We start from the raw sequence: 14,418 nt of genomic DNA, 5'->3' as shown, positions 1-14,418 counted from the left end.
TCAAAGGCAGATCAACTCCGAAGTGGAAAAGAACCCCATGCACTTGTGTTTTCAGTTTAGAAGGCCCCACGTGTCCACGAGTGATGCCAGGGCCCGCAGCAGAGATAAAACAGGCTGGAGATGCTAATGGCTTGTACTTGGTCACGGCTCCGGAGCCCCAGGGCCGAGCTCTGAGAGTGATCAGGGTTTTCCTCTCTTTGGCAGCACCTGTGTGGTGTCAGGTGGAAGCACCTCCTCGTGGCTCTGAGGCTGCTTCTGGCCCCCGTGCGTCAGAGCCGACGGAGCCCAGCGCCCCGCTCCCCAATTCTACACACAGGAACCAAAACCCACCCTTCAAGCAACGGAGTTGAGGCCCCACCCGTGAAAGACAGAAAGTGTTTTGAGGAGACCTGCACTTGCCTTGTCTAAGCCCTCCTTCAACCATTGCTCCCACCCTCACCCCCAGCCCCGGCAACCAGAGCTCTCGTCTCTGTATGTATGAGTTTGGTTTATACACATATCTGCATATTTCTGGTCCTCATATGAGAGAGATCACATGGCGTTCGTCTTTCTCTGCCTGACTTACTTCACTTCGCATAATGCTCTCAAGCCCCGTCCATGTTTTGGGCAAGATTTTCTTCTTTATGGCTGAATAATATTCCAGTGTATATACACACCACATCTTCTTTATCCATTCATCCATCAACGGACGTTTAGGTGGCTTCCGTGTCTCGGCTATCGTGAACAGTGCTGCAGTGAACGTGGGGCTGCATATGTTATCTTTCTGAGTTAGTGTTTTTGCTTTCTTTGGAATACATACCCAGGAGTGGGATTGCTGGATCACGTGGTAGTTTGTTTTAACTTCTTGAGGAAACTCCACACTGTTCTCCACAGGGGCTGCGCCAATTTTCATTCCCACCAGCAGTGCACGGAGGTTCCCTTTTCTCCACTCCCTCGTCAACACTTGCTATCTCTTCTCTTTTCGATTGTGGCCATCCTGACAGGTGGGAGGTGACATCTTGTGGTTTTGATCTGCATTTCCATGATGATTAGCGCTACTGAGCACCTTTTCGTGTGCCTGTTGGCCACCTGCATTTCTTCCTTTGAAAAGCGTCTTTGTTAAACGATGATCTCGTCTCAGAAGCGACGCCGGGCCCAGGGTAGCCGCGTGGTTTGGGAGACTCTGGGGAGCATGGGAAGAACCCCGAGTGCAGGAGACCCGCTCTTGCCTCACAGCCCTTCTCCAGGTTTTCCTCAAGAAGGCTCAGAGGAGGAGCGGGTGTCCCGGGCTCATGGGTGGGCATGGGGTCCTCCATCCCAGGCACTTCAGTACCCCTGGAGGAGCTGTCCCCACCATACAGACACCCTAGCGCCCTCTGCTCGCCCTTTACAGTCACCTGGGATCCCCATGTGACTCAGAAACACCCAGACGAACACCAGCTGCAGAGGCAGGGGGTCCGTCCCATGAAGGAACCCTGAGCCTGCCGTCCTCCGCCTGCTGCCCGGGCAGCCTGGGAGGGTTCCGTGTACTCGACAGCCGTGGACACTGATGCCAGTGGAGTCTGGACCCCAGACTTCCTCTTCCAAGATATCCTTTCACTGTCCTCCTTCCTCACCCACAAACTCCAGCACCTCTGACTTCGTGGGTGCGTTTACGTGAGGGTGTGGGAAGAGCCGTGACACGGACGATCGCTGCACGGCCGTGCCCACCCGTGGTCTCTCCCGTGGGCCCCTCGGCAGCTCCACCATGGATTATAAAGCAGGGCCCTCGGTAGCGTCCCCGCCAATTTAATTTGTGGTGCGAGACGGATTCCTCACCGCTTCTGCTGCTCTGCTGACATCCCTTTGGGGAGAGGGTTCTGTGGGTTAGAAGCAGACCGCGGCGTATCATCTGGATCTGAGGCCACCAAGGACGGCCTTCTCCCTCCTCACGGCCCCAGCAAGGGACGGATGGGGGTCAATGTTCCTGAACTTCGGTTTATCCTCCTTTCCGAGCCAAGGTGTGCGTCTCCGACGGTCCTCTCCCCCATTTGCACGTTTGTACATTTAGGTGCATTACATGCTCACCAAACAAAAACTACTGAACCCCTGGTGCTAACGATCTGCCTTGCTTTCTTACATCTAAAAGGATTCCGGCCAATTTGAAAACCCAAACCTCCAGCATGTTCAAAAATGAGCAGGGATTTGCCTATGCCTGCGGACGCTGGCCGTTGACAGTTCCTTGAAATACATGAGACCCGCCAAGCACACTGGGGCTCTGCACTTTCCAGACTGCAGCTGCAGGGGGAGGGGCCCCGGGGCTTAGCAGACATCAAATGGAGCTTTCTGGAGCTGTGCTGTCCACGTGGCAGCCACAGCCACATGTGCCTACTTACATTTAAATTTATGAATGAAACGTTAGAAATCCAGCTCCCCTGTCACTCGCCACACTCCAGGCACCAGCGTGGCCGGCAGTGACCGCTGTGGGCGGCGTGGATACAGACCACATCCAGCGCCGGTTGGGAGCACCCAAATCCCACCCCCACGCCCAGGTGGAGACGCGGTGATCGGCCGAGGTCACAGAGGTCGCCAGCTGGACTCTGGCCCCCCAGCAGGGCTTCCCCAGCCCGGGACCCTTGGGACCTCAGTGACCCAGCTCCGGCTGGCCAGTGCTGGGAAGATGACTCAGTTGGGCAGGTAGAAGGGCAGGGGTCTGAAACAGGCAAGGCGGACAGTCCTAGTAGGCAGCCTGAGGCCCCCCGGACAGGCCAGACGTCCACGGCAGGGCCCAGGCCAAGGACTGAGCAAAAGTCCCAGGGGCCGGAGCAACACGTGAAACCCAGCAGACCGGACACGAGGGTGGCCGGGGTGGCAGGCGGGAGTCGGTCGGCACAGGCTCCAAGGGGCAGCAGGCGGCTCTGGGCGGAGGGACGTGCCTACCTGGCCGCGTGTGGACAGTTGGCTGGCGCAGAGGCCCAGCAGGCGGCCCACATGGGCAGTTCTCGACTCCAGGCCGACCGGGGGGCTGGCAGGTCTGCTGAGCGATGGGGATGCCAGAGACTGAGGGCCCGGGGACCACAGGGCTGTCCCAAGCAGGCCAGGCTGTGGACGCAGGCCCAGGGGTGCATCAGGAGCTCTGCCCAGGCTGTGGGGAGTGGACGTTCCAGCGTCAGCCGGACAGGTGCTCCCGGGCCGGGGAGAGGCCAACACAGACGTTTGGCCTGTTGCTGCCAAAGGGCCAGAGGGGCCACCGAGGGGCGCATGCCGAGGAGGAAAGGGCACAGGCCACGAGCCCTGAACACAGAAACCAGGTGCCCAGGACGGGCCTGCGGGCCGCGTGGTGCAGGGCCTCTTCCCAACCAGCTCGCGGAAAGAAAGTGCCGGAATCCCTTTCGCGCCCACGTAGGAATCTGCGGCGTTAGACTACATTCTCACGGGCCTGGAGCCTCCAGAAGCTGGAAGAGGCAGGGAGGACCCCCCGCAGGGCCTGCAGAGGGAACGCAGCCCTGGGACAGCTCAGTGTCCGAGTTCTGACCTCCAGAACGGTGAGAGAGTAAACGTCTGTCATTTTAGGCCGGCCAGTTGGTGGTACTTTGTCACGGCCACCCCAGGAGACCCACGAAGGGAGCCCAAGGCTTCTCGTCTACATAACTATTTTAAAATATTTAACTTTAAGGCATTCCCAACGTGTGCTTTTAGCCATCAAAGACCTAGAAATCCGGAAAGGTCCACGGTCAGATGCCCCAGTGCCTGCTGACCACAGGTAAGATCACGGGTCCAGCCTCCCTCAGGAAGAATTCCCAACGCCTCCCGGTGAGGTCTGGGGTCTGCCCAACCCTCACCTGAGGATCCAGGGACGCCAGGGCAGTGGGCCAGCACCTCGTGGGTTTAGGGTGTACACGTGGGCGTCTGCAAACCCCCAGGCAGGGACGGCTCCGTCCTCCTGGGGGAGAAAGATCTGAGGGGCAGATGGCCCTCAGGCCAGGATGCAACGTGCCCCAGGATGTCAGGGTCCACTGGCCTCTGGATAGGGTTGCCAACCTCCTACAGCCCAAAGAAGGGGGGGGAGGGGGAGATGGGAAGGGGTGGGGGGAGAAGAGAGCGGAGGGGGTGAGACCAGGAGCTGCAGACAGACCCCCACGGTGGGTTGTGAGACACCCCAGGACCCGGCCCTCCTAGAGAGTCTTTGCCTCCTAGTTGCAGGGAAAGGAAATCAGTGCTCAGGGAGGGAGGCGCGTTTCAAGGGTTTCTTCTCCACAGAATAGAGGAGGCTCTTTTACAAGAGCTGTTAAAGGGAGGCCGTGGAACCAGCGTAGAAATATCCACCCTCCTCCAAGCACGACAACCGGAGGATTACAGACCTCAGCTCTGGAGGCAGGAACCAGAAAGGCAGGCACGCGGTCCCCTCCCCCAGGCCCCACTTCCCCGAAGCCCTTCCGGGGGACCTGGGGCAGCAACGCCCGTGCAGCTCCCAGCGGGGGTGCAAAGGCAGCCGCCGCACGAGGGCGGATGACCGTTTGGTCAGCATGGCCACGGGAGCCTCCCCTGTGCGAGGCCCAGGCCCCCCTTGGGCCTCTGTCCCCAGGAGACCCCGCCCCAGAGATGCACCAGCACAGGGACTCAAGCCGCCGGCCTGGTCGGGACGGCAGAGCCCAGAAAGCTGGCTGAGTGTCAGCTGTCAGAGCAGTGGCGGGGCCTGCACGGGGTGCACGTGGAGGGTGGACATGCAGGGCATAGAGCCGGTCCTGAGCCAAGGAAAGCCTCAGGCCCATTAGGGCCGCACCGCACCCCAATTCCTGAGAAGGTGACCGTGTGCGGAGGTGGGGTCGCCACAGAGGCCCTCTGGTAAGATGAGGTCACGGGGGCGGACCCGGATCCCACAGCCTGTGTCCTGACGAAGAGACTGTCACGTCTCAGGGGGGTGACCCTGGGAGGACACGGGGCGGTGCCTCCAGGCAGGGGAGCGAGGCCCTGGTGGAAAGTGGCCTGTGGACACCTGGACCCTCTACCTCCGGGATGGAGACAAGCAGTCCGTCATTTAAGCCGCCCCATCCGTCCGCCTGTCCATCTGTCCATGAGGCTTTGTTACGGCTGCCCCAGGAAACCCATACTCGGCCGGGCACCCTCCTCCCCTCCCAGCAGCCAGGGTTCCTGCTGCGATGCTGTCAGCCCCTCGCTCCACACACGTAGCCGTCCAGAGGGTACCTTGCTGGGTAGAAAGGGCCGCAGGCGTCTGGGCCCCGTGGGGAGGGCAGGCCCGCCGCGCACTCCTGGGGGCTGGTCACCAACCCGGCGGCGCTGCAGTGACCCGCACGCCAGGCCTGCTTCCGGCCGCGGCATCCTTCTCAAGGGCTTCCATTCGACACAGGCGTTTTCTTCCAAAGCCAGCGACTGTCTGATGCAGGGTCAACCTGGGAGAGGCTCCACTTCACACCCAGGAGGGGCCGAGGCCCAGGGCAGCGACATGCAGCAACCCAGCAGGCGGCTCCCCTTGAACCCAGCGCAGGACAAACTCAGGAGATGGGCCGTGCCTGGCCGGGACCGAACCGCTGCTCTGAAGCCGAGCCTCCGCTCCGGGGACCGGGGACTGGGGATGGAAGCCACAGGCCTCCCCTCTTCAGGGAGAAGGAGAGGAAGGGGCCACCACGACCCCATGCCTCCCAGGCCCGCCTGGAGCACCCAGTCTCTCGGGGGGCTGCTGACCTGCGGGCACAGCTCACAGGGCCCTGGGGTGAAAGGCAGGAAGCTCGGGCCCGTCACGCTTACTGACCACAGGTGGGCTGCCGTCCACCACAGCCCCTGCCCCGCGGCACCAGCGCCCGCTCCCGTCCTGCTCTCCTCACGTCCCTCGCTTCATCTCTCCTCGTAGGACCCAAGCAGAGGCACGTAGCCTCGCGCCATTCAGCACAGGCTGTGGCCCAGAGACTTGAGGGCAAGTGACAGGCGGGCAGCACCAGGCCCAGAGCGGGGTCTGGGTGGCAATGAGGCCACCACGCAGGCTGCCTCCCGCGGACAACGGGATAGAGGAAGGCTTGGGGGTGGGGGGGAGCCACCCACATTTCAAAAGGGCCACGTCACGGGGCTCCCAGTCGTCACCTGCGGTCAGTGTTTCTGTGACAACCTTGCTGGGGCTGCCTGGCTGGCTGCCCCCTGGCCATACGGTGGGAGGGAGAACAGGGGACATGGGTGGCCTCGATGTCTCACCTCCAGAGGAAGAGACGGCCTAACCCAGCGGTCCCCAACCTGTTTGGCATCAGGGGCTGGTGGGGTGGAAGACAATTTTTCCACGGACGGGGGTGGGGGATGGCTCAGGCAGTAGCGCAAGCAACGGGGAGCGACGGGGAGAGACGGGGAGAGAAGGGGAGAGATGGGGAGAGACGCGGAGAGACGCAGAGAGACGGGGAGAGATGCGGAGAGACAGGGAAAGACGGGGGGAGACGCAGACAGACAGGGAGCGAGGGGGAGAGATGGGGAGCGATGGGGAGAGAAGGGGAGAGATGGGGAGAGACGAGGAGAGAAGGGGAGAGATGGGGAGAGACGCGGAGAGACGGGGAGAGACGCGGAGAGACGCGGAGAGACGGGGAGAGATGCGTAGAGACGGGGAAAGACGGGGAGAGATGCAGACAGACGCGGAGCGAGGGGGAGAGATGGGGAGCGATGGGGAGAGATGAGGGTGACGGGGAGCGAGGCGGATCGATGGTGAGCGATGATGAGCGATGGGGAGCGACAGGGAGCGGTGGGGAGAGATGGGGAGCGGCAGGTGAAGCTTCGCTGTCTCGCCCGCCGCTCACCTCCTGCTGTGAGGCCCGGCCCGGGGAACGGGGACCCGTGACCTAACTCCTGACCCCTGGAGAGGCAGGTCAGAGGGGCGGGGCAGCACCGTCCACCTCCTCCCCACCCAGGGAGGGTCTGCGGACTGGCTGAGCCACGGCCGTGCTGCCCTGCCAGCAAGCGCTGGCCGCCCAGGTGACGGCGGCTGAAGAACCAGGTGCTGCCAACAAGGGACATGAAACTAAACTACAGATCTTGTTGGTCACTTTGTGGCTCAAATGAGAGATTAGTCTGTTTCGGCACACACAGCGGGGTCACAGTGCCCAGGATAGGATCTACTCGCTGGCGCTCATGGCCCTAATCTCACCGCGAACCCCACAGCGTCAAGGCTATAAGGGCCTGGCCCACTCCTCAGCAGAGCTCCGAGTCGGTCGCGCAGCATTGCCGGGTCAGGGGCCAGGGCCACGCCGACACTCTGGGTTTCCCACTGCATCTGGGTCTGCGCTCACCCCCCCTTTAAAAGCTGACAGTTTGGCCGGACGGCTACCAGGGCTGAGGGCTGATTTCTGAAGACTGCAAACTGGCATGGATTTTCAAAGAAAAGATAACAGGCAAGACTTCAACAAAACCCCTCTAAGTCATTCATTTAACTACTTCTCCACAAAGGAGAATGAAGGCGAGATAAGGGACAGGTGCTGCTTGGATGTGGCACCACGTTCTCCCACGGTGGCCTGTCACGTCCTGAGGAGAGCAGGGTGACGGCAGGTCTCTGCTTTCACTCCTGCCAAGTTGATGTTCCTGCTCACCCAGCAGCCAACTGGGCTGCTCGAGACCCCCTGCCGTCCTGCAGGCTCCTCCTCTCAAAGCAGTGTCCCTGAGCTGGGGCGCTCCATGAACTTCCCCGTCCTCCGTCCGACCACCATCCCTGGCCTGCACATGGGGCTTCTCTGGGGCTGCCCCCAAGGGCACACGTGAGAATGGTGGGTCAGTGTCACGTGCCAACGTGTCCCCAGGGCAGGCAGGCAAATGCCACGTCTCCCACCGAAGCTGGGGGCTTCTCAAAAGACCAGCACCCCGAGGGCGGTGTCTGCGTCCACAACTGTCCTGCCCTGGGGCACAGCCTCTGCCCGCCGGCCCTGCCACGGCTAACACCATCCACCACCCGGGCCCTGAGGTCAGGGAACCGGCCGCAGCCTCGCCGGGTCCACATCCCAGAGTCCTTGCCAACCACGTGAGAATGCCAGAGCACGTGCGAGGCAGGCACACGCTCTGCCCTCAAGCCCTCCCTGGGCACCTGGTTGGGGCGGGTGCCACGTGCATGGCATCTGGCCCGTCCGCGTGCCCTCGGCGCCTACTGGCCGTCAGATGCCATTGGCTGCAGGCCCACAAACGACCCCAACCTCCTGCAGCCCCCGACCCCGAGGACAGCCAGGTGGGCACGGTGGCTCCCCTTCCCCGCCGGGAGGCCCGCCTGCAGACAGCACCCACCCAGGTTTCCAGGTGAGGAAGAGGCACACGTGAGCCACTCACCACTGGACACAGAGCAGCTGGCTCCCTCCCGGGGTCCTCAGGCCGCCCCGTCCTCCCCTCCCCCTCCAGGCATTTCCCACAAAGCGGCCTTGTGGTTCCAGGGTCCCCAGACCAGCGGCTCCCCAGAGGTGCATCAGTCAGGACCACCTGGCTCATCCGTAGGCCAAGCGCGGTCCAGGGAGGCCATCTGCAGTTCCGGAAGCTTGGGCGGGGTGAGGGACACTGACACCGCCCGACCTTGGGGGGATTCCCTGCCGATCTGTGAGGTCTGGGCCCTCAGGCCTGTGGCTGGTGCCCCCCCAATCCAGAGGAGCCCCCAGGCTTGCGTGCACACCTGTGCTGGCCTCGCACATGGCCAGGCCACATCCAAGGGCAGAAACAGGGCCCGTGAGAGAAAGCCAAGCCCCCCTGGCTGGTCCTGGAGTGATGCCCAGACGCCCCACACAGGCCAGGACTCCACAGATCACGCGTCCCCAGAGCACGGGTCATGGAAGACCAGGGGTCAGCCTGTGGAGCTGCACAGTGGCTACAGCGCCACCACCTGTCCACCCAGGCCACTCCTTCCACGTGGCTGCAGCCCGACAGCTGAGGAGGAGCCCTGGCATCCACAGGACAGGACACAGCCCCGTAACGTGTGGTTTACACCGCACACCATGGCTCCACGGTGACTGGGGACGGGGGCGGGGGACAGGGGGGCAACCAGAAGCCTCGGGGCGCTCCCACGCCTCTGGAGCCGCTGGAATTCCCTTTCTTGCGCTTACTCAATAGAAATCTGTGTTTGAGTCACAACAAAGTTCCAGTTGTTAGTGGTGATTCTTGTCTTCTGGACTTTTCCCGCCCCGCAGGGAGCATGGAGAAATCAGACGGGCAGATGGCGAGTGAGCGCGTGCCCGGGAGGGGCAGCCATACCCCCACAGGGCCTCGCCCTGACCTCCGCCAGCCCCACCTCTGGAACAGCACAGTCAAGCGCTGGCGCTGTGACCGCCGTCTCTCCTCCTGACCGTAACACACGTGCAGCCTCAGTCAGCCACTGCTGCATCCTCTGTGCCGCTCTTGCCAACGTCCCGCGTCACTGGCCGGCACCTGCACAGCCCCAGGCCCCTGGGGGCCCGTGGCAACGAAGTGAGGCAGCGTCTCTCAGAATCAAGGAGGAGGACCACTCTAGACCGTGAAGCGGGCATCTACCTGCCCGAAAACACTAACAGTTATCAGAGACCTTATTAGACGTGCACTACACAGGCACCAGGAGCCAGCACGGCTCACTGGTGGGCAAAATCAACCTCATTTCCTTTATTTTTTGGCGGGGGATGGTGAGTGAGGGCAGGTGACAGTTAGGTGGTGGACATGCACTTAATTTCCACGAGGTCATTTGGGACAGTTCTTGTGGCAACACGGCGCACCAGGATTGACCTGCGTGGAAGCACAGGAGGACGTGTCCCCTCGCTGACCCCACTCAGGTGTTCTGGGGGCACTGCACAGTCAGGCTGGCCTTCCTTGGGACATCGCCTGGGAGGGCAGGGATGGTGACGGGGCTCTGGACACCACACAAGGGGAAGGACAGGAAACAGGAGGAACGTAGGACCTGACACCCCAATGTCCCCCGACAGAGCAACTTCCGGGCAGAGGCAGGAGTGGAGGTGCCCGGCGAGGGGGGTCGGCGGTGCGGCAGCGAGATACCTGAGCACCTGGGCCGGGGGGGGGGTCTAAACTCCCAGCATGGCTCACAGCCCCATGGCCAAATGAGGCAAGATGGGAAAAGGCGAGAAAAGATCAAATGTATTACATTTAAAGGCCCATCCCTTATTCTGCGATTCTTTTCTTCCTACGTCGTGGCGTCATGAAATGAGGCTGTCGCAGTACCTTCGGGCTGCGGCGACAACACACCACAGACCAGTGGCTTATAAACAACAGAAATTCATTGCTCACAGTCTTGGAGGCTGGACGTCCAAGACCGAGGGGCCGGCAGACTTGGCCTTCCGCCTGTAACGCCGCGTAGTGCTCTGGGGCTCTCATATGGGCACTGATCCCATCGTGAGGACTCTGCCCTCGGGGTCTAATCACCTCCCAAAAGGCCATCCTCTGAATCTATCACACGGGGGTGTTAGGTTTCAACACATGAATTTTTGGGGGGACACAAACATTCAGACCATAGCTGAGAACAAAATAACAAGGGAACAACCCAAGCCAAACCCCACACTGTTCTTTCAAGAACGTCCCGAGAGCATGGAATCCGTTGGTCTAAGAAACCATCATAACCTGGCACTATAACCCGTGGCCAGAGTGGAAGCATTTTGTTTTCCATCTCCGTAGCCCGCAGCCCGGGACAAACACCGCCTGCGTGTGGGACCTGCTGTGCTGTATTGTCCACGTCCTGAGCTGACGACGGCCCCGCCGGGTGGCTGGCAGGACAGGGTTAGCTGGTGGACATGCCCTTCACCGCTCTGGACTACCTGCCGCCCCCTACACACAGGAGGACCAAGTGGGAAGGAAACACCGTCCCGTTATCAACACCCACCTGCCCAGGCAAACTAAATAAGACCAAAGGACGGACAGAGACCAGCTGGGGCAGCCCCCTGGTGCCCAGGAGCACATGTCCACGCAACCTTCCTATGAGTGCCCAGCAAACACTGTAAACTGGAGTTCCTACCTTCACAGGCATGGGATTCAAATTTCACTCCCAGAAACAGGAATCGTAACTCTACTGTGTGTTTGATCTCAGGGCATATCTGGGCCCCTTCTCGGGATGAGGCCACACAAGTGTTTACAAATACACTCAGAACTTTTCATTTATCAACCGGCCAGAAAAGTGTCTTTCCAAAAGGAGAGCTGACGTGCCCGTGAGCTGCTGCACTCTGTCTGCAGGGGACTCTGAGGGGAACAAGCAGTGGTCGAGGAGGGGGTCTCAGTCGTCTGGCACGGCCACCTACCCAACTCCAGTCCACACTAATGCCCGAGACCATCCACCGGCCTCTTTCTCCTCCCTGGTGAACGTGTGCAGTCTGGTTTGCCCAAGGCCCCTCTGGTGCCCCAGGCCTGGATGGAACACCCTTCCAAATCCACTCTCAGGAGCGCTGGGTCCTGAGTGGGACCCCTGCAACCCCTGACAGCACCTGCAGCCCGGGTGTCCCTGGGCTTTCCCGTGAGCATCCCCGCAGGCCTGCGGTCACCCACACGGCAGATGGGCAGCACGGTGGCCTTTAACGCTGTGGCCGCCACTGCTGTGCGGTACACTGATCCTACAGCAGGTCATTCCCCAGCCCTGCCCCCACTCCTCCGGCCTGGGAGAGCGAGGCCTCGCGCCACATCCCCTCCCCCAGAGGGAGGGGCCGTCTGGCCCAGCACGAGGCACTCTCGCTGGGCCATCGGGGCCCTCGCCTTCTCTGTCCTGGGGTCCTGGGTCCGGGTCAGAGGGCACAACTTTGCTACTCAGGTCCCCTGGCCCCGGCGGGGCCGCCGGGCCCACCACGCCTACCTGCTTGTCCCTTGTGCCATGCTCCACGCAGCCCCGCCGCTCCGCCTCCTCCGTGCCTCTGCGGCCACCCAGGTACGCAGACACCACGAAGCTGTCCCCTGCGGCCCCGTGGGCGGACGCGCGGGAAACGGGGCGCCGAGGAGGGAAGGAGACGCCCGGTAAGCCCGCGGGAGCTGCGCCTGGACGATGCCCCGCCGCCAGGCGCGCCCACCCCTCGCCGCGCGGCCTGGGGCGCGGGGCTCCGGCGGGGGACCGGGGTCGCGGTCTGGGGCGGGGAAACGTGTGCGCTCCCGGAGGCCCCAAGGCAAGGTTCCCCGCCCCCGCCCACCCCACCCCACCCGGCCTCGACGGCAGAAAGCGCGTCGCGCTCTGTGCTCGGGTCCCAGCCCCGGTGGCAGTCGCGCGCCCTGGCCGCCGCCCCGCGCGCTCACCTTCGGGGCTCTCTCTCCGCTTGAAGGCTGCAGCGGCTGCGGCGCGGCCGGAGGGCGCGGGGAGAGGGAAGGGACAGTGAGTGCCCGGCGCGCGCCCGCCCGCCCGCCCGCCCGACTGCCCGCCGCCCCGCATCTCACCGTGCTTGGACTGGAATTTCCCCATGTCGCCCCCGGCCCGCCCGCCCGCGCGCGCTCCCGGCGCCGAGCCCAGGTTCCGGGCTGGGGTCCGGGGCGGGGGCCCGGCGACCGGGTTCCTGTCAGCCGCGGGGAGCGGGGTCGGGCGGCGGCGGCGGCGGCGGCAGCGGCGGCGGCGGCAGCGGCGGCAGCGGCGGCGGCGGCCCGGCTCCCTCTGAGCGCGCGCCCCCGTGCCCGGCCTTTAACCGCGGCCCCCGCAGCGCCCCTCGCGGCCGCCGCCCGCAGCGCACCGGCCCCCGGGACTCCCGCCAGCCTCCCGCTGGGGCGGAGCCAAACCAGGGGCGTAGGCGGCTGGCGCCAGCCGGCGACAAGAACCCGAGGCAGGCGGCCTCGTAGGGTGTCGAGGGTGCAGTAGTCCCCGCGGTTCTGCGCGGGCCCTTTGGGGGACAGCTCCCCACCCCACCCTACCTCTCACCCCGTGTCCCCGCACCCCCCATTCTAGAGGCGCCCGAGAGGCCCTTCCACTTGCAGGAGAGGACCCTGGGGCACCACCCGGGACTTTAGAGGCAACCGGCTTCCCTGTCTGGTGGTAGCCTGGGTCTTGGAGAGACGGTGGGGGGGATCCGAGTGGACAGGAGGCCCCTGGGGAGGGTCCTTTGGAGGGAACAGGAGGTAGAGGAGGGGGTCTCTGGGAAAAGCCAACTGCAGGTCCTGGCCCGGCTGGTGGGGACCCGCTGGCTTCTTTCTGCCTCGGGTTCATCAAGGACAGGGAAGGGCTGGGGTGGGGCCCCAGGGCTGCTTTCGCCCTGCCCCCCATCGCCTTGGCCTTGGCTGGACTCCTGGGCAGTGGGCAGGGGGCCTCCTGCGCTCGGCCCCCTCCGCATCGCCCAGCCCCTGGGCGCTCTCCCTGCTCTTTCCCTGCAGCGCCTGCCCTGCGTCGGCCCCTACCCGCTTGCCTCCGGAGACTGCCCTGCCTCACCTCCTGCTTGAGCCCCCGCTTGCCTCTCCCTTCCATTCAGCTGAACCCCCCGAACACCCGCCAAGCACCTGAACCTCCTGCAGCGGCCTCAGCTCAGCAGGTGCCCGTCACTCTGTGTCACCGCCGTATCCCCAGTCTGTGGTGGTGTGGTGACCCCACATAGCCCAGGGCCGGCACCAAGCCCTGGAGGTGGGCTGCCGTGGGTGGCTGAGGCCACCCCCTCAACGGAGCTGGGCCTCCACAGCTCACCGCTGCAGCCCGCCCCGCTGCCTGGCCCCCCAGCGCTCAGCCCCCGCATAACACGCATTGACGAGCTACTGTCCAGGCAGCCCAGGGGCAGTTCACACACACCATCTGGTCCAGGTTTCAGGCTGTGTGGTTTCTGGTGCTGGCATCGCCCCATTTTACAGCGGCCCACGGGGCCCCGTGGTTCCCGCAGGCGCACAGCTGGTCAGCAACAGGGTGGGAGGCTGAACTGGAGAGCTGCTCCTGTGACCCAGGCCGACCCTCAGCCTGGAGCCAAGCTGCACCCGGGGGCTGTGAACACAGGCGTGAACAGTGCTGTGGGCAGCCTGGCCCTTGAGCCGTTCCCTTCGTCCCTTCTAAAGGCCCGGCCGCAGAGTGGGCCACTCCATGCAAGCAGACGTCCCCAGCCCTGGGGGACAGGTCTCCGCCGGACCTGCAGGCGGCCGAGGCTCTGACTCTGGTGACGGCCGCCTTCCACGGGGCACCCAGCTCCAGGCCGGGGTCAGAGCCTCTCTCAGCAGCGCTCCAGGCTCTTCCCAGCCCTCCCTCTCTGTCTCCACCATCCATACCGACTTTGACCCCAACTGAGAATATAATGGCTCGTCATCTTGTGGTTTCATGTGTCTTGTTAATGTTTTTGTGACAACAATAATGATGATGCTATTGTGCAAAGTGACCACTTGGGGATTACAGCCTTTCCAAAGGCATCGTGTTTATGTCCACTTGAGGCGGCAGCTCAGGGGTAGGCGTGCGACGCCGTGTGCAGATCCGCTCCTGGATGGGGCTGTGCGTGACACCTGCGTGCTCACTGGCGCAGCGGCTGCAAAGCGGGACTCCCTGTACTCCACGGAGGGGTGCTGGCTGGGAGCCCAGCCAGGTGTGTTGGCAGAGACCAT

General features: G+C 63.3%; 1 protein-coding gene across 1 annotated transcript in view; it reads right to left on the bottom strand.

Moving 5' to 3' along the window:
• The window catches only part of NKD2 (NKD inhibitor of Wnt signaling pathway 2), a 29,354-nt gene extending 14,936 nt beyond the window's left edge, over positions 1–14,418 (bottom strand). Inside the window, exons 1-3 of the mRNA XM_089908356.1 lie at positions 14,332–14,418; positions 12,163–12,511; positions 11,732–11,829 (exon numbers count right to left, since the gene is read on the bottom strand). Coding sequence (XP_089764482.1) covers positions 11,732–11,829; positions 12,163–12,511; positions 14,332–14,418 — 534 coding nt within the window. The remainder of the gene's footprint in view (positions 1–11,731; positions 11,830–12,162; positions 12,512–14,331) is intronic.

Source organism: Delphinapterus leucas, chromosome 3 (genome assembly GCF_059928025.1).
Source record: "Delphinapterus leucas isolate spDelLeu-1000000601 "Yukka" chromosome 3, BTC_Dleu_Yukka2, whole genome shotgun sequence".
NCBI classification, from domain to species: domain Eukaryota; kingdom Metazoa; phylum Chordata; class Mammalia; order Artiodactyla; family Monodontidae; genus Delphinapterus; species Delphinapterus leucas.
This window is presented reverse-complemented; position numbering and strand designations above follow the sequence as displayed.